We start from the raw sequence: 22,233 nt of genomic DNA, 5'->3' as shown, positions 1-22,233 counted from the left end.
CGCAAGAGACTAAGGAAAGCACAGCCAACAGAGAGGAAGCCAGAGCAGAGATGGAGGCGGACAGTCCTTCATCTATTAATAGCAAAGCGTGAATCTCTAGTTTGACTACACGGATTGCCCCAGATATGTGAACTTTGCTGACATGATGATTATGTGTTTTATGAATTGGTGGGAGTGGGAGGGAGGTGAAGCATGCACCATGTTTTTGTATAGTCCACTCAATCTAAGGGATTTATAAACAGAGGTTACATCATGAAAAAAATAAAAAACAATTCAGTGAAAACAGCTAATTTTTTGAGGGTATCAGTGGAAACTACACAGTAGGACCAGATGCCACATTATATATATTACTACAGGGGAATAGCCTTCTGCCTTGTCAATAAAACTTATGGAGAGGGACAGCTCACATGGCTGTGGGTCCCAAGACTGCCTAGTTGGGGCCCAGAAAGAATTACACAAGGAAGGGATGAAAGTAGGCTTCCAACTTGAGTCATCTTCTGATAAACACATTTTATTTTATTTTTTTTGAGATGGAGTCTTGGTCTGTTGCCAGGCTGGAGCGCAGGGACTCGATCTCAGCTCACTGCAACCTGCACCTCCTGGGTTCAAGCGATTCTCCTGCCTCAGCCTCCCTAGTAGCTGAGACTACAGGTGCACGCCACCACGCCCAGCTAATTTTTGTATTTTTAGCAGAGACGGGGTTTCACCATGTTGGCCAGGATGGTCTCGACCTCTTGACCTCATGATCCACCCACCTCAGCTTCCCAAAGTGCTGTGATTACAGGCGTGAGCCACTGCGCCCAGCCGATAAACACATATTTTTAAAAGTGAGAACACATCTAAGAAAATAAAAACTATGACAGATTTTCAATAGATAATTGATCTAGTTAATTGCCAATCAACTTGAATGTTTAGTATTCTTACATTATCACTTTTATACTTTTGGGTGATATTACATTGTCTTCCCCCAAACCAGATATAATTGAAAACTTACACAAAATCAGATTTTTATGACATTTTACCTAATTTTTTTTTTTTTTTTTGAGATGGCGTTTCGCTCTTGTTGCCCAGGCTGGAGTGCAATGGCACTATCTTGGCTCACTGCAACCTCTGCCTCCCGGGTTCAAGTGATTCTCCTGACTCAGCCTCCCGAGTAGCTGGGATTACAAGCATGCGCCACCATGCCTGGCTAATTTTGTATTTTTAGTAGAGATGGGGTTTCTCCATGTTAGGCTGGTCTCGAGCTCCTGACCTCAGGTGATCTGCCTCCCTCAGCCTCCCAAAGTGCTGGGATTACAGGCTTGAGCCACCGCACCTGGCCCATTTTGCCTAATTTTAACTGTGCTTTTTATTCGAAGTTATTCCCTCCCTTTCACCCCAATTAGCCCTATTGAGTAGTGCCTAAACCTGGCCTGGGGACTCAGCACTACTTGTTAGAAACTATCTTCCTCTACTCCTTAACCTTCTTGCAGATACTTGGGCTGCTGAAGGTATCTCCCATCCCATCTGTCCAGAAGTTGTGAAGCCAGATGAACAGCTAGAAATGGGATTGGTATCCTGAATGATATGGAGATATTTTTTGGTTGGTCCTTCATTACATCTTAAAATACGCTTTAAAAAAGGAAGAATTTAAAAGTAATTTACAAAAGTTTCTGACAATACATATACAAACATCTTTATTGACAAGTGAGCCAATAAGGGCACATTTAGTTTACAGATAACCAAAAACATTTGAAATGCATAACATTAAAATTTCCAAGATTCATGTTGCAGTACAAACATGTGGCAGGTTAAACATCAGGCATAAAAAGGACAAATACTGAAACGCAAAGGGCCAGAGATACCAAGTCCCTTAGCACTATTTAAAATGCTATTCAACTGCAAACTTCAGCCTCTGGAAACATCCCAGATAGCTACTGGTTAAGTGATACGAACTAGGAAAAAAGAAGGTTCTGGAAGGTCTCAAGGAGGCTGTGCAGAAAACAGCACCAGATGGAAGCAAGAGCAGAAAGAAGTCAAGTCCCATCTTTATGATAAGCCAGAGAACAGGATGGTCACAGTTCTTCATGGGTAAACAAAAGATGTGGAAGACACAGCCACCCTTAAGTAACTTCTACTGATGGATGCTCTGGCACTTCTCTATGTAGAGAAGGAGAGAAAGAGAGCACCAAGCAGGAGTGGGGGACTCTGTATTTATTGTCTGCCAGTTCTTTTATATGCATTGTCTTGTTTAATCCTTATGACAACCTCATGAGAAGCCAATGATTTATTCCCTTTGTTGAAACCTAATACAGATAAAGAAACTGAGACTCAGAGCAGGGAGTTTTTCAAGGTCACATGACTGCTTAGTTGGGGTGGCAGAATTCAAACTCAACTTTGGAAAGCCCATGTTGGTCTTCTTTCCTTAGTCAAATTTTGGTCCTCAAATGAATTTCTTTTCACTCAAGAATTTGGCAGGTTTCAATAACTTGAATTCTCCTGACAATACATAGTAACATCCTAGAGGCAGGAGTATTTTGATGCATCATTTTCCATCTCTTTTATTTTTCTGACCCCAATTATCTCTCAGTAAGTTCAACTTTTCCATTCCACCTAGTTTCTCTGACTGGTTTAAACCCTTTATCCCACTTCCTGATGAATGCTCTGGAACAGGGGCCAAGCAAATATTTTCTGTAAATAGCCAAATAGTAAATATTTTAGGCTTTCGGGGACATACAATCTACTATGGGCTACATCCCCACCAAAGTCATATAATGAAACTTAAGGCCGGGCGCGGTGGCTCATGCTTGTAATCCCAGCACTTTGGGAGGCCGAGGCGGGCGGATCACAAGGTCAGGAGATCGAGACCATGGTGAAACCCCGTCGCTACTAAAAAAAATACAAAAAATTAGCCGGGCGTGGTGGCGGGCGCCTGTAGTCCCAGCTACTCGGAGAGGCTGAGGCAGGAGAATGGCGTGAACCCGGGAGGTGGAGCTTGCAGTGAGCCGAGATTGCACCACTGCACTCCAGCCTGGGCGACAGAGTGAGACTCCGTCTCAAGAAAAAAAAAAAAAAAAAAAGAAACTTAACTGATGGTATTTTGAAATGGGGCCTTTTGGAGGTGATTAGGTCATGAGCTCTCATGAATGGGATTAGTGCCCTTATAAGGGGCTAAAGATACCAGAGCTCTCCCCTTCTACCATGTGAAGACACAGTGAAAGATGCTTTCTATTAACCAAGATTTAGACCTTCCCTAAATCTGTTGACACCTTGATCTTGGACTTCCCAGCCTCCAAAACTGTGAGAAGTTTCTGTTGTTTATGAGCTGCTCTGTTTGTGATATTAAAGCCCAAAGGCACAACCTCTGCTGCAGCTACTCAGTTCTGACACTGGACACAAAAGCAGTCAAGGACAACATGTAAATGAGTAAATGTGGCTGAGTTCCAACAAAATTTTCCTCTGAGAAGCAGGTGGTGGGCCAGAGTTGGTCCATGAGTCCAGGCCACAGTTTGTCAATTCCTGCTCTAAACCATTAGTACTAAAGACTAAGATGATAAAAGAGGTGAGTTCCTTTTCCTGTGCCTTTTCTTTTCTTTTTTTTTTTTTTTTTTTTGAGAAATGATATGGTTTAGATCTGTATCCCCACCCAAATCTCATGTTGAATTGTAATCCCCAATGTTGGATGTGGGGCCTGGTGCAAGGTGACTGGACCATGTGGGTAGTTTCTCATGAATGATTTAGCACCATTCCCCTAGTGCTGTCTCGTGATAGAGTTCTCATGAGATTTGGTTGTATAAAAAGTGCGTAGCACCTCCCCTCTCTCTCTTCCTCCTGCTCCAGCCCTGTGAAGATACCTGCTCTGGCTTTGCCTTTTGCCATGAGTAAAAGCTCCCTGAGACCTCCCCAGTCATACTTCCTGTACAGCCCATAGAACCATGAGCCAATTAAACCTTTTTTCTTTATAAGTTACTCAGTCTCAAGCATTTCTTTATAGCAGTGTGAGATTGAACTAATAGAGATGACAACAAAAAGTAGGTAAATATGAAGGCAGAGAAATGGCAACTTCTTCATGAGGGGAAGATGCTTATCCTCAAGGAAGTCAGTTGAGGACTATCCTGTGAGTTATTTTCCATACCTGTTTTCCACTCATACAGGGAAGTATGCCTTGGTGTCTCACAGTTGTTTCAGTTCTTCTTTACTGGGACCCTAAATATAATAACACACTGAACCACTCAACTTCTCAGACCCTCAATATCCCTGGGGCTTTTTCTCAAACGGACACAGCATAGCTTACAGAAAGCTGAATAATGTAGACAAAGGAAGTCTCCCTGACTCTTTGATTATAGAAAACCAAGGATTCATTCAGTGCCAAAGATAAGAAAGGAGGGACTTGATCAAAAACCACTGTTAAGATTTTGACCCATTCACTACTTCACATAAACTCCCAGGGAAATGGAAAATGAAAGAAGGTCTCCGCAGTAGAGGAACAACAATGATATAAATCAATAATGACACCAGACACAGTGGCTCATGCCTGTAATCCCAGCACTTTGGGAGGCCGAGGCAGGCAGATCACTTGGTCAGGAGATCAAGACCATCCTGGCTAACATGATGAAACCCCATCTCTACTAAAAATACAAACAAAATTAGCCAGGCATAGTGGCGGGCGCCTGTAGTCCCAGCTACCCAGGAGGCTGAGGCAGGAGAATGGCATGAACCCAGGAGGCAGAGGTTGCAGTGAGCCAAGATCACGCCACTGCACTCCAGCCAGGGCAACAGAGCAAGACTCCATCTCAAAAAACAAAAAACAAAATCAATGATGAACATAATCCATGTGAACATAACTTAGAATTGTCTGTAAATATTATACATCCTAGTTATGGTCATCAAATTAGACAGCAGCTTGTTGAGGGAGGAAGGGAATTCTAAGGACTTTCAACTCAGCCTTTTTAGTTTTTATGGCTAATATAAAAGAAATGAGACTCTACAGGAATTACACCATATGTGTATCTAGATCTCTACTTGGGACTCAAAGAGTAATAAATAACAACATTGTGTCCTCCTGATGATAAGGATGTAAGCCCTCAGCCTAACCTACCTGATAAGAATTTCCTTGCAAAGCGAGAGGCTTACAACAAAGCTCTGACATAACCAAGAAAGGGGAAAACTGGATTTCACAATGTTTGTACTGCTACCCACTCTCAGGGACTTCTTGAATTTCCACAAATAGCTGTTTGGGAGGTTGGAGATTAAAATTTTGAAATCGCTGGCTAGATTTCGTAATTATCAAATTAACGGACATAAGGAACCTGCCTATGGCTCAAAACTATGTATTACACAAATGAAATTAGATGCATACAGAATTGGTCCTCACATGCATATTATGGATGAGCCTTCCACCTAAACACTCAAGTATTTAATATAGTGACAAAACCAACTTACATTTCTTCACATTCAGTAATTTTTCAGGGTTGCTCTTCAGTGTGAATTCTTTGATGTCTGATGAGAGATGAACTGCACTTAAAGCTTTTCCCACACTCATTACATCTAAAGGGTTTCTCTCCGGTATGAGTTCTCTGATGTTGAATAAGAGCTGATGAATGAATGAAGGCTTTTCCACACTCGCTACATTTGTACGGTTTCTTTCCAATATGAATTCTTTGATGTTTAGCAAAATTGGAGCTCCGGCTGAAGGTTTTCCCACATTCATTACACTCATAGGGTTTCTCTCCAGTATGAATTCTCTGATGTTGAACAAGATGTGTGCTCTGACTAAAAGTTTTTCCACATTCACTGCATTCATATGGCTTTTCTCCAGTATGAACTCTCTGATGCTTAGTTAGGGATGAGCAATGGCTAAAGGCTTTCCCACATTCTTGACATTTATAAGGTTTCTCTCCAGTATGAGTTCTTTGATGTTTAATGAGTGCTGATGAATGAATAAAAGCTTTATCACATTCATTACATTCATAAGGCTTCACTCCAGTATGAATCAACTGATGCTGCACAAGATGTGTACTTCGATTAAAACCTTTCCCACATTCATTGCATTCATAAGGTCTCTCTCCAACGTGAATTCTCTGATGTGTTGCAAGGGATGAGCTTTCTGTGAAGGTTTTCTTGCATTCACTGCATTCAAAGAGAATTCTAGTATGAGTTCTCTGGTGTTTAGTTAAATTAGCTCTATGGCTAAAAGATTTCCCACATTCATTGCAGGTATAGGGTTTCTCTCCAGTATGGACTCTCTGGTGTCGAATAAGCACTGAATGGTAGGTGAAGAGTTCACCACAATCATTACATTTATGAGGTTTTTTCTCTTTATAAGTTCTCTGCTTTTTCATTAAGTTTGATTTTTGTTTCAAGCTTTTTTCAAGTGTATGGAAGGCATAAGATCCTTTAGGAACTCTGTCTTCGGTGATAAGGACAGATTTCTGATTGAAGCTTTTCCAGTATACATCATGCTCATGGCCTGTTTCCTCAGAGAGTGGATTCATGTGAGTGAACATTTCTCTCAAATGTCTCTCCTGATTTCCTTGCTGATTCTCTAACCAATTTTCACATTCAAGGGCTGCTTCCAAGTTGGAGTCATAGACACTATTCCGTGTCAGTCTGTCTGTTATTGCAACTTTGCATGATTCTGCTTTGGAAAAATCTTGCACTGAAGTTGAATCCTTGCTCTGTGGTCTAGTCTCCACGTCTGAAAGACATTGGAAATGCAAATTTCCTTCGTTTTCTGTGCTCAACAAAAAGGCAGTTCTGTAATAGGTAAGAGTTAATGAAAGTGAAAAGCATGCCTTCAAGGAGCAAGTGGATTTGACTCTTTCAGATGATTTGCAAAGAGAAACAAATGGAGGGAAACAAATGCTCAGAATATGCAGAGAAAATGAGTACATCCTATCCAGGAGAGTCAGAAAAGGGGAAAGGTGACAAGAAATATAAGAGTAGAGATGCTGATGAAGCAATATATCCACGGATGAGCAGACAATGAGTACACAGATCAGGATGGGAAGAAATAACTTTTTATAGAATACCTACTTGTAATAAATTTCTAGGCACACAACCATCTTAGTGTAGAGTACAGTTATGGCTTCTAAATTTTCACTATTCCAATCCTACTCACATCCAAATATGTATTCCATTGCCGGTTTAATCTTCCTAACAATGCTTTTATAACATTTTGCTGATCAAAAACTCCTATGATCTCCCAAAGACATAATGACAAGTATATGAAATGATATATGCACAAGGCTATTTGTTGAAACACTAACTGAGGTAGCAAAAGACTGATAACATCTCACATATCCTACTATACAGAAATGACTGAACATATAGTGGATACATACAATGGAGTACTATGCAACTCCTTAAAAAATGACAAAGATCTTCACATATTGCTTTAAGGTGCCCACCAAGATATATTAAGTTTAAAAAGCAAAAGCAAGATATAAATAAGCATGCAGTTTGCTACTTTTTTACAAAGAAAAAAAGGGGTACAAATACATATACTATTTGCTTACATTTTAAAAAACAACAACAAATAAAGGATAAATGGAAAACTAATAAAAATTTGTACCTATAGGGAAAACATCAGAACAAGGGAGAGAAGGCCGAGATGGAAGCTTAATCTCTCTAAATATACCTAATATAAATATAGTAGAATTTTTATATCCAATATAAAGCTAATTTATATAGAGACAAAATATTTTAAGCAGTGTAGTTCAAAGAAATAAACAGAGGAGTAAAATAGAAGAGCAAATACAGAAATAAAGTATAAGTAAGAACTAAAGATAATATGAAGGTGGTATTTCAGTCAGTGAACAAAACATAGATTTGTTTTTCCAATGATGCCATGGCAACTGATTAACTACTAGAAGAAAATTAAGTTAGATGAGTCACTCATTTCATACACTCAAATAAATTATATTCATTCATCTATCTATTCATCTTCTAACCATTTTATTCAACAAATATTTATAGAGTATCTTCCATGTGCTAGGCTCTGAACTAGTCACTGGGAAAAAACAGTCACTATACATGTAGAGAAAGAAAAAATTTAATCTAACATTCACAAGCAAACTCTGAATTGTAGTTCTGCCACTTACTAGCTGTGTGATACTGGGTAAGTTATTTAAGCTCTTTACTTCGGTTTCCTTAGTAAGAGGGGGCAGTAACAGTACCCATCTGGCAAGGAATGATAGCAATACCTACCATAATAAGCATTACATGCAAATATCTATGAAGCACTTAAAATTCTGACACAGCATTAAGTGCCACATTAAGTGCTTGTTAAATAAATAAAACATAAATTGATATAAGGCTTGTATAAGTAGGTAGAGGTAAAGATCCTCAAGTATGGTTCATGAACCCCTGGGAAACTGTAAGTTCAAAACTGCTTTCAAAATAACATTTAGATGTTATTTGCCTTTTTCATTGTGTCAACATTTTCAATGATGTTGTAAAAGTAATGGTAAACTGCTTACAACTTCACACAAATCAACACAATACTAAACTTACTAGTAGTCCTTGTATTCTTCCCCATCATGTACTCTTGGTTTAAAAAAAAAAAGGCCAGTTTTATTTAAAAATGTCTAAGGAAGCATAAACATTAATTTCATTGAATTTTAACCCCTGAAGTGCCTTTTTAATATTCAGGGTTAATGAAATAGGAAATATTCATAAGGCAATTCTGTTTATACCAAACAACAATGGTCATCTTGAGGAAATACACCATGCAATCATTTGAGTTGTGAGCCGAACCAGCCACTTGTTTCACAGACCACCATTTTACCTGAAAGGATGACTGAATGGCAAACTATGTTATCTAACTTGGGTATCTGGCAGACAGTTTCTCAAAAATGAACAAAGTGAACCTGTCGTATCAAGGACAACCATGAGTTGTTTATAAAATCTGAGCTTTCAGGCAGAAATTACAAGTTTTGGAAAACTTCTATTTACCACCAAGGGCTTGATGGCTTCCTAAAACTTAAAGGCTTTTCTGATAAGGTCAGTTGTGATACTAAAAGTTATAATATTAAAAAGTGTTGCACAATATAAAGTGCCAACAAAAAAGATTTGCATAACTTAGTGAACCAATATTGTCCAAAAGATTGATAGATTTTCAATATATGAAAAATTCATGGATGTGGTTTCAGATTCTACATTGTACCTAATCTTTCAGAAAGTACCACTTGTTCAGTTATGGAGCTGTTTCAAAGAAGAATAGCCATAATTACCTGAAAAGACTATAAAGTACTCCTTCCTTTTCCAACTTATATCTGTGTGATGCTGGATTTTCTCCATGCAAGGCAACCAAAACAACATGTCATATCAAGTTGCATTCAGAAGCAGTTGTAAGAATATAGCTACTTTCTATTATGTCATACATTAAAGAGATTGGCAAAAGTGTAAAACAATGCCATACTTCTTAATAATATTTTTTGGTTAAAGAAAATAGATGTTTTTTCATAAAAAAATATACTGTGCTAACACATAACAGGTTTATAATTTTTTATTTGTATTTTTCTTTTAAGAGATGGGCTAACACTTTATTGCTCAGGCTGGTCTCTAACTGCTGGGCTCAATCGACCCACCCACCTTGGCTTCCCAAGGCACTGGGATTACAAGTGTGGACCACCACACCCGGCCAATTATTTTTAAATGAATTAGCTAACAGCTTAAAATTTTTGTTTTAACTTGTAGTATAGTAACTATTGGTAGATATAACCCACATAAATGAAACATCTTTAGGGTCTTTAATAACTTTTATAGTTACAGTAGGTCCTTTGATGCCAAAGCATTAAGAACTGCTACACTAGAGCACAGAGATGGAAGAAGAGTAGCTGTGAAATGAGGTTGGGATAACGAGTAAAAGCCAGACTTCACAAGATTTTGTAGACCTCCAGGATTTTGTCTGTTACCCTGAAGGCAGTAAGAAGCCATTCAAATGTTTCAAGCAGACTGATGACAAGATCAGATTTGATTATGAAAATATCAGTCTCACTACAATGTTGAGAATGAAGTATATGGGGGCAAAGGCAGAATCAGAAAGATTATCACAGTAATCTAGGAAAACAAAAAATATATAAAGGAAAATTAACAGTGAAGAAATACTTAGAATATAATTAGGTAAATACAGTGATGAATTGGATAAAGGAGAGAGGGGGAGATGTAAAGACTGTGCATAGATTTCCGCCACGTACAATTTGATGACAATAAGTACCATTAAAACAATTACTGGAAAAGGATGCTGTTGGGGAGATGGGAAATTTAGACTTATTTTAGACATTCAGCTTTAAACATGTTGTACTGAAGTATCGTTGACATAAGCAAACAAAGGAATCAAATAGTTAAGATGTTGAGAACAGCCCTGAGGAGAGCTCTAGGATGGGAATACCAATTTGGGACTCATCTTGATAGAAGGTAACTGGTTGTGGGAATGATGAGACTAATGAAGTAGTAAGTAGAGGCTGAAAACAGTTGATCAGTTGGCCAAATTGGACCTTAGACACATTTTCTTTGGGCCATACTGTTTATACAAACTTTTAAAACTAGTTACACACAGTTAAAAATAGGGAGATTATGGCTGGGCGCAGTGGCTCACGCCTGTAATCCCAGCACTTTGGGAGGCCGAGGCAGGCAGATCACGAGGTCAGGAAATTGAGATCATCCTGGCTAACACGGTGAAACCCCATTTCTACTAAAAATACAAAAAAATTAACCGGGTGTGGTGGCAGGCACCTGTAGTCCCAGCTACTCAGGAGGCTGAGGCAGGAGAATGGCGTGAACCCGGGAGGCAGAGCTTGCAGTGAGCCGAGATGGCACCACCGCGCTCCAGCCTGGGCGAAAGAGCGAGACTCCATCTCAAAAAAAAAAAGGAGATTACAGATAAATGCAAATTTAGGGTTTCTCTCTTGAAAAAAACTAGAAGCATACTGAACGACAACCACCATTTAGAGCAGGGATTCGCAACTACAGCCTGCTGCCTACTTTGCTAAATAAATTTTTACTGGAACATACCCATTCATGTATGTATTTTCTAGGGCTGCTTTCATACTACTGTGGCAGATTGAATGGCTGCAGAGAGACCATGTCCCACAAAGCCTAATTATTTACTATCTAGCCATTTACATAAAAAGCTTGCCAGCCCTTGAGCTAGAGCTACTCCTTTCAGTTGAGGCCTGTACTCCTCTGGTTCACCAGTTTCCACCTTGCTTGCTTAACTCAGTGATATTACCTCCTGGCCCATGTAAGGACTCAAGTTTATGACTCCAGGTATACAAAAGGAAGGGAGATTAAAATCAAATTTCGAGCAATTAGAATATTTAATTGTTCAAAAAAGAAGGCTAAGAAGATACACTCAGAGAAGTAAGAAGCAATTCCAAATGGATTAAGAATCTAAAGAAAAAATTAAAGAATATACTAGGAAACAGAGGCAAATATATATGTAACCTTGGGTTAATGAAAAACGTTTTAAGCAGCACTGAAAAGGCAGAAAAAAAAAGATTGTAAAAAATTAAACTTGTACATCAAAATGCATAGCAAAACTGAAAGTCAAAAACTAGAAAAAGGCCGGGCGCGGTGGCTCACGCTTGTAATCCCAGCACTTTGGGAGGCCGAGGCGGGCGGATCACGAGGTCAGGAGATCGAGACCACGGTGAAACCCTGTCTCTACTAAAAATATAAAAAAATCAGCCGGGCGTGGTGGCGGGCGCCTGTAGTCCCAGCTACTCGGAGAGGCTGAGGCAGGAGAATGGCGTGAACCCGGGAGGCGGAGCTTGCAGTGAGCCGAGATTGCGCCACTGCACTCCAGCCTGGGCGGCAGAGCGAGACTCCGCCTCAAAAAAAAAAAAACTAGAAAAAATATCTGTAATATAACAAAAGGTAAAAACCTCATATATAAGGACCTCTTAACAGATCACTATGAAAACTGCAAAACCCCAAAAAAGGGAGATGGGTGGTGAATGGGTAAGTCACAGAAACTGATAGGTCTCTGAGGTGAAACAGACATATCCATAATCACAGGGAAAGATTTTAAAACTCTTTCAATATTCAAAAGTATAATTTTTTAAAAAATAAGAATATCCAGGAAGGATTTTCTTTATGAGCTATACATAATACTAAGTATAGTAATTAAAACAGTATGGTATTGGACATAGACAGACAAGTAAACCAGAGAGACAAGAAACAGAACTAAGTATGCAGGGGAACTGGGTTTACCACAGCTAGCATTACAAATCAGTAACATAAGATTATTCCATGAACAATGCTGGACTTACTGGCTTTCAGCATGGAAAAAGACAAAATGAGTTTTCCCATTTCATCATATACAAAAATAAATACCTGTAAGACAAAATTGAACATTTTGGAATAAAATAATCTTATTGACACTGGGATAAAGTAGATAGACAATTCACAAAAAGCAATACTTAAAAAAAGTCTGTTATTAAAAATGTTTAATTCTATATGCCTAACACACCAGAAAATAAAATAAGCCAAAGATTAGAAGAACCAATTTCTTCTCACTGACTTGCAATGCTACTTCTGTCATAGATTAGTACCTACAATATATGAAGAACTCCACCAAATCAAGAGAAAAGATATAAACAGCCCAATCTCAAAAAACAGGCAAAGGGTATCAACAGGTAACTCACAAGAAGAAACTTGAATAGCCAACAAACATGAAATGCTCAAACTTGTATTTATCACTCAGAGAAATGAAAATTTTAAAACATCATTTTGCATCCGTCAGATTGACAAAAATTAACAAGTCTGATAACTCAACTGTTGGCAGTTCCTAGTAAAGCTAAACATGCGATGATTTAAGACCTACTAATTCTTCTTCCAGTTATCTCCCTAAACCAGCTCTCAAGATGAGCATAAGGAATCAAAAAAAGGATGATCACTGCAACTGTTACTAATGGCAAAAAAATAAACTGTTCAGTTTATTCATACAGTAGACTTATTACTCCATAGTAGTTAAAATGCATAAACATAATTCATATATATTAACATAGATTAATATCAAAATACAATGTGAACTTTAAAAAATCAGACCACATAACAAAAAGTGTAACAATAAAACATACATATTGTTTTATATACATATGTATATGTCTCTGTGTATACACACACATACACAAACACCAAAATGATTCACACCAATTTCAAGATATAATGGTTACTTCTAGAGGAGAAAGAGAATAAAAGGGTTTCTTTTTTTTGTTTTTTGAGACAGAGTCTCCCTCTGTCGCCCAGGCTGGAGTGCAATGGCACGATCTCGGCTCACTGCAACCTCTGCCTCCTGGGTTCAAGCAATTCTCCTGCCTCAGCCTCCCAAGTAGTTGGGATTACAGGTGCCTGTCACCATGCCCAGCTAATTTTTTTGTATTTTTAGTAGAGATGGGGTTTCACCATGTTGGCCAGGCTGGTCTCAAACTCCTGACCTCAGGTGATCCACCCACCTTGGCCTCCCAAAGTGCTGGGATTACAGGCATGAGCCACCACACCCGGCTGAGAATAAAAGGGCTTTAACTGAATATATAATATTTTTTATTTCTTAAAAAATAAAAGATATCACACACCTCAAAAGGATGGCTAAAATGAAAACAAGCAATATTAAGTGTTGACAAGCATGTGGAACAACTAGAACGCACATACTCTGCTGCTGGGAATGTAATTGGTACAATGACTCTAGAAACCTCTTTGGCACTATCTACCAAAAGTGAGTATGCATCTATCCTATGATAAAACAAGTCTACTTGTATGTATATATCCACAAGAAATGCATATATTTGTTCACCAAAAGGCATTAAAAAAGTGTACATAGCGGCATTATTCAGACAGCTAAAAACTGGAAACTATCCAAATACTCATCTTCAGAAGAATAAACTGGTACATTAACAAAATGAAGAACTGTACAATAATGACAATGAATAAATTATGATGATATGCAACAACATAGATGTACCTCACAGCTAATGTTCAGTGAAGGAAGCCAGACACAAGAGTATATACAATACAATTCCATTTATAGAAAGTTCAAGAACTGTCAAAACTTGGTGCTGTAAGTTAGGATAAGGTTACCCTTGGGAGGAGGGAGGGGCCTCAAAGAGGGCACAAGGGTGCTTCTAGAGACGCTGGTAAGGCTATTGTCTTGATTTGGGCAATCGTTACATGAATGTGCTAAATTTGTGAAAATTCATCCAACTGTTTAATTATTAGTTTTATTTTTTTATTTTATTTTGTTTTTTGAGACGGAGTCTCGCTCTGTCACCCAGGCTGGAGTGCAGTGGCGCAATCTTGGCTCACTGCAAGCTCCGCCTCCCAGGTTCACGCCATTCGCCTGCCTCAGCCTCTCCAAGTAGCTGGGACTACAGGCGCCCGCCACCACACCCGGCTAATTTTTTTGTATTTTTAATAGAGACGGGGTTTCATGGTGGTCTCGATCTCCTGACCTCGTGATGCGCCCGCCTCAGCCTGCCAAAGTGCTGGGATTACAAGTGTGAGCCACCGCGCCCGGCCAATTATTAGTTTTATATTGTAAGAAAAAGAAAGGAAGAAAGAAAAGAGGCAAACGAAGCAAAATATTAGTACATGTCTAATCTCAGTGATGGATACATGAATGTTATTTTATTTTCTGGACTTCTGTATATATTTTAAATGTTTTAGAATTTTAAAAAAATTAAAAAATAAGGGCACACAGGCACTTTCCTAAGCACTGAAAAGTTCTTCACTGTCCTGCTGGGCTATCATTTCTGAAGACTCCCATCTATCTGGCTCACCTGAATAGCTGCTTTTGGGGGCTTTTCTCTCAAGCTTCAATGGTTCTTTTCCATGCTCCAAGTTGTGGTTCTCAGGTTTGGAAACTGGAAGCCCTATTCATTTAAAAAAAGAAAAAGACAGAAAGGAGAAAGTAATGTGAGTAAGTTATTTGTGGAAGTTTTCTTCCAGCAGGTTGAATTGTTACATATTCCTTAGTGAATTTCAACTTTCTTTGTTATTTTTTTAATTTATAAAAATTTACTTTTTATTTTTAAAGTTAATGGGATCTCACTATATTGCCCAGGCAGGTCTCGAACTCCTGGGCTCAAGGTATCCTCCCACCTCTGCCTCCCTAAGTGCTGGGATTACAGGTGGGAGCCACCACACCCAACTTTCATGGCCACTGTCCTGCTGGACTTAGTTATTTGTAATGGGTATAAAGATCTAAACCAGAATATGCTCTCAACCTCTTGATCTACAAAGACAAAGTATTACAGGAAGAGCTGAAGTAAGGGAGGGTGGACCTCTAAATGAAGCTTAAAATATCTGCAGCAAGAGTCTGGGCCTGGTAAAGAGTTCAATTGGATTTGTAAATACAAGTATTTTCAACTGTTAGAAAAGAAAGGAATTTCTCTTTATTTCCTCATTGTGTGAGGAAACTTCAGAGAGATGTTGCAAATTAGTCCTTACCTCAGGGAAGGAGGAAAAAGTGGGACCTCAATGGCAGCACCACATAACTGTAACGGTGGTAACTGAAGTTTCATCTTCGAATGTTTTTCCTTTCCTTCTTCAGTTACTAGAAGTCACTTTCTTTTCTTTTTTTTTTTTAGACAGAGTCTCGCTCTTTCGCCCAGGCTGGAGTGCAGTGGCGCCATCTCGGCTCGCTGCAACCTCTGCCTCCTGGGTTCATGCCATTCTCCTGCCTCAGCCTCCCGAGTAGCTGGGACTACAGGCACCCGCCACCGCGCCCGGCTAATTTTTTGCATTTTTAGTAGAGACGGGATTTCACCATGTTAGCCAGGATGGTCTCGATCTCCTGACCTCGTGATCCACCCACCTCGGCGTCCCAAAGTGCTGAGATTACAGGCATGAGCCACTGCGCCCGGCCTTAGAAGTCATTTTCTTAGGGGATTTTTTTTACATGAGGTTTGGGAGGGGCTAACAATCCCCTCCACCCCTCATACAATCATATGCATGCATGTATGTATGTGTGCATGCTAGTAGGCCCAGGATCTAAAACTGGCCACAGAGTACTCAATTTCACTGGCTCTAGAGATTGTTTCACTGATGGGCCTGTGACCTTATTTGCTGAAACTCTCAGGAAAGAAGCATTTTCTTTTTTAGCTTAGCTATCTAACCGGAAGAATAACGTAACCCTGGGACTGCCACTGGCCATCTTTGCCACATGGGGAAATCCTAGGAATAAAGCTAATACAGAGCAAAACCAAGACAATTGATTAAAAATAAATCAATGAATAAAGGAAATTCTTGATAATATATTTGGATCCCTGAAAAATCAAGATTTTTTTCCCCTATAAGAGTGTGAGTTACGTTTTTGTCACTTAAACCCAAAGAATCCTGATACAAAACAAGCATAGACATTTCATCAAGAATCTAGAGCAAAAACAGATTTTCCACACAGGCCAAAAAGAATTAACACTTTTTGACTCCTGAATGCAAAGGTGAAGGCTTTGTTAAGCTATTTCACTTTCATTAAAGTAATGATGCTCCCATAAGCAGATTCCAGAATCACAATCCATTCTTACAAAGTGAGACCAGGTTCCTATAGTTCTCCAGCATCACATCCCTTTGTGCAGGATCCAGCTTCCCCCACTCCTCTGGTGTAAAGTCCATGGCCACATCCTTGAATGTCACCGTTTCCTAAGACATAAAACATTTTTTTCAACATCTTTCCCTTGACAACTTCTCTTTCATCCCCCAGTTTCTGCTGGCCCTGAAGCAAAAGCCTGAGATGCACTTAACAGGGAAACTGACTATGATAAATGACAAGTATTCTAACGGTCGTCAGATTCGGAGTATTTTATGTAAAGTGTAACTATCAATTATGTGCCAGGCACACTATTCTAGATTCAATATGAGAACCAAAAGATGACCCTGGTTTCTCCATTGAGAGACTACAATTTTTCTGGGGAATAAAGTATTAAAATATGAACCAATGAGTCAACAATGTAGTTTGATTAAAGTAAAATATAAGCAGAGGGAAAAAAAGTCACCTCTACATAATGCTTCTCTGAGTCCTCAATAAAAAATTGAAGAGTCAATCTAGCCAATCACAAGATGAACTGCAATACAGAACTTGTAAATGGAGAAGTCATGGAAAGAAAAGACAGCAAAAACCAATCCAGTTAAACATGAATTAATTCAAAGTAAAGAGCATTAAATTGGAAAATGGCTCCAATTTATGACATACAATTCATAAATATTTATGTATAAAATATCATAAGATTATACTTCTATAAGACAAAAAATCAAAAACCATAAGGAGATAGATACATATCTGCATTGAACATGCACCTTTAAGTAAACCCATAGACAACAGGAATATTTCAAGGTTACTGAAATAAATATGAATCAAATGCTCTAACTGGATAGAAAACACCTTCTGTTTAAACATTCATGTAGCATTTGCAAAAAGTAACAAAGTAAATTTCCGTACATTCCAAAAATAGAACAGAATAATTTATAATAACTGAGAAAATATATCAAAATATGAAAATAATGAAATAAAATAGGAAAAAAAATGCCAAATGGCTAAAACTATACTCAGAGGAAATTTTGTAGCTTTAAACACTTTCATTTCATTTTTTAAAAATGTAAATAAATGACCAGAGCACACAAATCAAGTTAGAACAAAAAACAAAGGAAAAGAGAAATATTTACAATATAAAAGCAGAAATTTTAAAAAGAGAAAAATAAGGCAGCTAGAAAATCTGAATAAGGTCAGTAGGTTATAGTATTATGCCAATGTGAATGTCCTGATTTTGAAAAAATAATAACAAAGCAAAGTAAAATATAAATTTTTGCAAAATCTGGGTGAAGCATATACAGGTTCTTTGTGCTATTTGCAACACTTCGTATGTCTAAAATTATCTCAAAGTAAAGCTACTATGTGGAAAATAATCTAAGATTTAAGAAATAAGAGAATTATTCCCTTAAGATAAAATAATATGTAAAAATCACTAAGTGGCCCCTAAGTAGAAAAGACATTATGAGGAAAAATGACCTTTAGCCTAGAATCTGCATATACATAACTAAATCAACATTCAGTGGGGATTAAGTGCCCAACAATTAGAAGAAAAAGCCAGAACAACAAAAAATGCAAACCATTGCACAAACCGCAGGAAAACTACAAAAGAGGAAACAATAAAGCATAGGAAACAGAATTATAAAAATCACATGGCAAGAAAAGTTTGAAACACATGTATTATACGTGAATGAGCAAATTTCCTTATAAAAAGGTTTTTTAAAAAAGCCACATCCTACATACAGAATAGGCCATCCAAACAAAATATTATTGCTAGGTTGGGTACTGGTGGGTAAATGGAAGGAAATATAGTATACCGTATGTATGAATACAGTAGTGCCAGCAGAACAAAAAATGTGAAAAAATATACATAGTAGAGAGAGGCAGGGACTGAATTTGAGGGGGAAGTAGCATTACCTTTACATTTCTGTATGTCTGTGTTGTTCACTTTGTTACACTGAAGAAGAACTAAAACTTTTAATATTTTTTAAAATCTAATAAATCAAAGGTAAAAAATAGCCCAGGCAAATTCTAATAAGAAAAAAAGCTGCATTTTAAAAATCTAATAAAATGCACAAAGAACAAAGAGTTTTTAAAATTTTCCATAATAGGTTCAATCACCTTGATGCTGTTAACAGTGTTGAAGCTGATATCAAAGTATTGAAATATATATTCACACTTCTGGTACCTGTGCCCTAATTTTCCCCTAGCTACTATGCCTGGCCACTTTGAATCTGTGTAGTTCAGGTAGTATTGACGCCATCTTTGACTCTTGGGTGGGATGTGTGCGTGTACACGTGTGTGTGTATGTGTGTGTGCAGGTATATTCTATAGAGAATTACACTTAGATTTGGCCAATATCTCATCCAGGAATGGGCCTAATACTCCATTAGAGTCAATCCCAGCACTTCTGGAAGAATGACTAGAAGAGAATCTGCCCTTTTTCTCTCTCCTTTAACACAGGAAGATGAAAGCCTAAACTCGTTAGAGGCTAACACTAGGAGAAAAACCTGTTTGGCCATAAAACCCATGGAGAGAAAAGAAAAGGTCAGTAAAATGAAGAAATAGGTTTTAACATTCTTGTTTGAGCCCTATATGTAGCCAGACCTAGATTTTTCAGTTTGTTAGTCAATAGTTACTTCTTTTCACTTAGACCCATTTGAATTGATTTTATCAGCTGCAACTTAAAGCTTCTTGACATTATAATAAAGTCTTCATGACTAATATAAGACAGTTGGGAAGCCAATGGAGACAGGCAAGTACATAAAGGACCCTGAAAAGTCACTTTTACAAACACTATGAACGTGCAGTATCTATTTTCTACACCTTGGATTACAGAAGCAAAGAGAAAGGCTGACGGAGGAATCTCTGGGTTGTGGTATGCCACACACATCATGGAAAGCTCCTTTTTGCCTACTCAACTTCTTTTTTTTTTTTTTTTTTGAGACAGTTTCACTCTCACCCAGGCTGGAGTACAGTAGCCCTATCTGGGCTCACTGCAACCTCTGCCTCCTGGGTTCAAGTGATTCTCATGTCTTCGGAGTAGCTGGGATTATAAGCGTGTGCCACCATGCCCAGCTAATTTTTGTATTTTAAGTAGAGACGAGGTTTCACCATGTTGGTCAGGCTGGTCTTGAACTCCTGACCTCAGGTGATCTGCCCGCCTCGGCCTCCCAAAGTGCTGGGATTACAGGCATGAGCCACCATGCCCAGCCCTAACTTATTTTAATAAAAGTTTCAAACATACAAAAGTTGAAAGATGAATACAATAATCACTGATATAGTACAATCACCACCTAAATTCAAATTTTTTTGTTGTTGTTGTTGAGACAGAGTTTCCCTCATTGCCCAGGCTGGAGTACAGTGGTGCGATCTTGGCTTACTGCAACCTCCACCTTCCACGTTCAAGTGATTCTCCTGCCTCAGCCTCCGGACTAGCAGGGACTACAGATGTGTGCCACCAGGCCTGGCTAATTTTTTGTGTTTTTAGTAGAGATGGGGTTTCACTGTGTTAGCCAGGATGGTCTCAATCTCCTGACCTAGTGATCCACTTGCCTCGGCCTCCCAAAGTGCTGGAATTACAGGCATAAGCCACCACGCCCAGCCAAACATTCATAATATTTGCCATATTTACCTTTTGGGAGAGAGGGGCCGATAATATAAAAGTAAGTTGCTGCAGACGTGATCATACTTTAGCTTTCATCATCTCAGAGGGCTGGATTCTAACTGTAACTCTTTAAATTATGCCTTCATAGGCTTTCTTTTTCCAGTATTTCTTTGAACTATGTGAGGACTTATTATTTTTACAATGACTTCAGCATTTAAGCGCTTTCTGAAATTGCTACTTAAAGTCACATACATGCTGTTTCCTCTAGAGAAACAAGTTTTAAGAGGTATGTACCACATTATATTTAAAAGAGTTTCTCACATTACCAAGCACAGAAATGAGCACAGTAGGCTAAGAAAGGGAAATGCTGCTTACTTGTCTGTTGAGGGACAATAAACACTAAATAGGGAAGAAATCCATCCAGTGTTATAAGTAGAAAACATTTTCTTCTGAGTCCATTAGTCTCCTGACTAGTCTCTCAGATTTAGAACTCAGCTCTGTAGATGGGCTTTAGTGGATAAAGAAACTCCATATCACAAAGAAGGGAGTGCATCTGTACTCTAAGAAACAAGGTGTAATTCCAATAATCAGCAGACTCACTTACCTGGGATCTGGCCGTGAGGTGCAGAGCAGCCACTTCTCCCTCTTCTGTGATCTTCTCTTGGAAATGGGGAGAATCCTGGGAAGACAGAGCTAACGACAAGAAGGCAGCAATGATGAGACCTAGGCTTAACTTGCCACTCAGATTTAAAGTCTAAAAACCGCTTCAACATACTATACGTGCTGCCTACAAACACAGAGACTGAAGGTACCCCAAAACAACCGACCTCCTCCCAGGACCCTCGTCCCAAGATGTGCGGGAATATTGCTACTACTCTGGGCTGGAATTTAGTTGCTATAATCATAACACATTCTGTAAGATGGCATCCTCTGATCTAGAAATTAGAATATGTCAGTAAATTTCCCAGCTTAATCTATACTCATTGGTTCTCACTCTGAAAGCTTATTTATAATGTAGATTGCTGGACCCCCACCTCAAAGTAATAAGCATTAGTTGAGCCTGGGGTACAATCCAGAAATCTAACAACCACCCCAGGGGGAATTCTGGTGTAGGAGGTCACAGCACAACCTTCATGAAACTGGTCAGGTAGAACGGAAGTCAGTCATTAACTACCATGCCTGTTTTCTCCTATGTAAAACAAAACATTTTTGACAACCAAAGAGGTGGATTCTTGCCATAGAAGTTAACATTTCACTCACATTTTGGGGGTAGCTTTGAAGGGTCCACTGTGTGCCCAGCTGCCATGGAAAGGGCGGTGCTCCCATACCAAGCCGTTCAGTCTCACTTAAAAAGCCCATCCATCCCCAAGACAATGGAGACAGCCAGCCAAGAGCCACCTCCCCTGAGCCGACCGTTTTCCCTTCAGGAGCAGGAATTTCGTCCTTCCACGCCACAAGTTCAACACGTCCGCAATTCTCACCTCTTTTCTCAGGCATTTCAGCCAAATCTGTCTCCATGATCACCACCTCCTCCTTGTTCTGGAGATTCTGCTCTTCACCCCAATTCAGATCTCCCTGGCCAGACGAATCAGAAGCCTCCCGGGCCTCGTGGTCCCACTTCCTGCCTTTCCTCCTGGGCTCTGATGAAAGGCCTGGGTTAGATCGGGTCTCTTTCTCACCGTGGAGTCTGCCTCAGTCCTACGGCGCTGGAGCCTGGAAGCCCGGGGACAGCATCCCTGAGGCTGGGTCCTCAGATGTCTGTCCCTACCGCTTGAAGCTGTCCCTGGGGAAACTGGGAGCCTGGAAGAGGTGACGCTGGGGCATCAGGAGTTTGGACAAATTCTGCCGCGCTCGGGGCACTGGCCCAGGACCCCGCGACCGCCCCGCCCGTCGCACAACCGCGTCCCCCCGAAGAGACGATCAGGCCAGAGTGAGAAGGGACAGGGCTCATGGTCTGCCCTCGAGGCCCCTTTAACAAACGCGCACTCTAGCCCCGACTCGGCACAGAACGACCCGGGGAACCACCGCCGAGGCGGAGCGGAGACGAGCGACATCACCACAACCAACTCACCTCCCATCCCGGGCCTCACAAAGGGTACGAACTTCTTTGGCCAGCTCGGAG

At 39.5% G+C, this 22,233-nt stretch overlaps 1 protein-coding gene across 2 annotated transcripts; it reads right to left on the bottom strand.

The window, feature by feature from the left end:
• Positions 1-1,649: 1,649 nt before the first annotated feature.
• ZNF286A (zinc finger protein 286A) lies at positions 1,650-22,233 on the bottom strand. Of its 2 annotated transcripts, none has more exons than XM_055255893.2 (6): positions 22,183-22,233; positions 21,593-21,824; positions 20,716-20,804; positions 16,506-16,620; positions 14,760-14,852; positions 1,650-6,676 (listed from the first exon to the last, which is right to left on the bottom strand). In XM_055255893.2, exons 2-6 carry the CDS (start codon positions 21,627-21,629, stop codon positions 5,445-5,447), a joined length of 1,566 nt encoding a protein of 521 aa, XP_055111868.2. In that variant the 5' UTR covers positions 21,630-21,824; positions 22,183-22,233; the 3' UTR covers positions 1,650-5,444. The 2 variants fall into 2 exon arrangements, with proteins under 2 accessions (XP_055111868.2, XP_055111865.2); XM_055255890.2 differs by having other exon boundaries at positions 21,593-21,751; positions 22,183-22,218.

Source organism: Symphalangus syndactylus, chromosome 20 (genome assembly GCF_028878055.3).
Source record: "Symphalangus syndactylus isolate Jambi chromosome 20, NHGRI_mSymSyn1-v2.1_pri, whole genome shotgun sequence".
In the NCBI taxonomy this organism is placed as follows: Eukaryota; Metazoa; Chordata; class Mammalia; order Primates; family Hylobatidae; genus Symphalangus; species Symphalangus syndactylus.
This window is presented reverse-complemented; position numbering and strand designations above follow the sequence as displayed.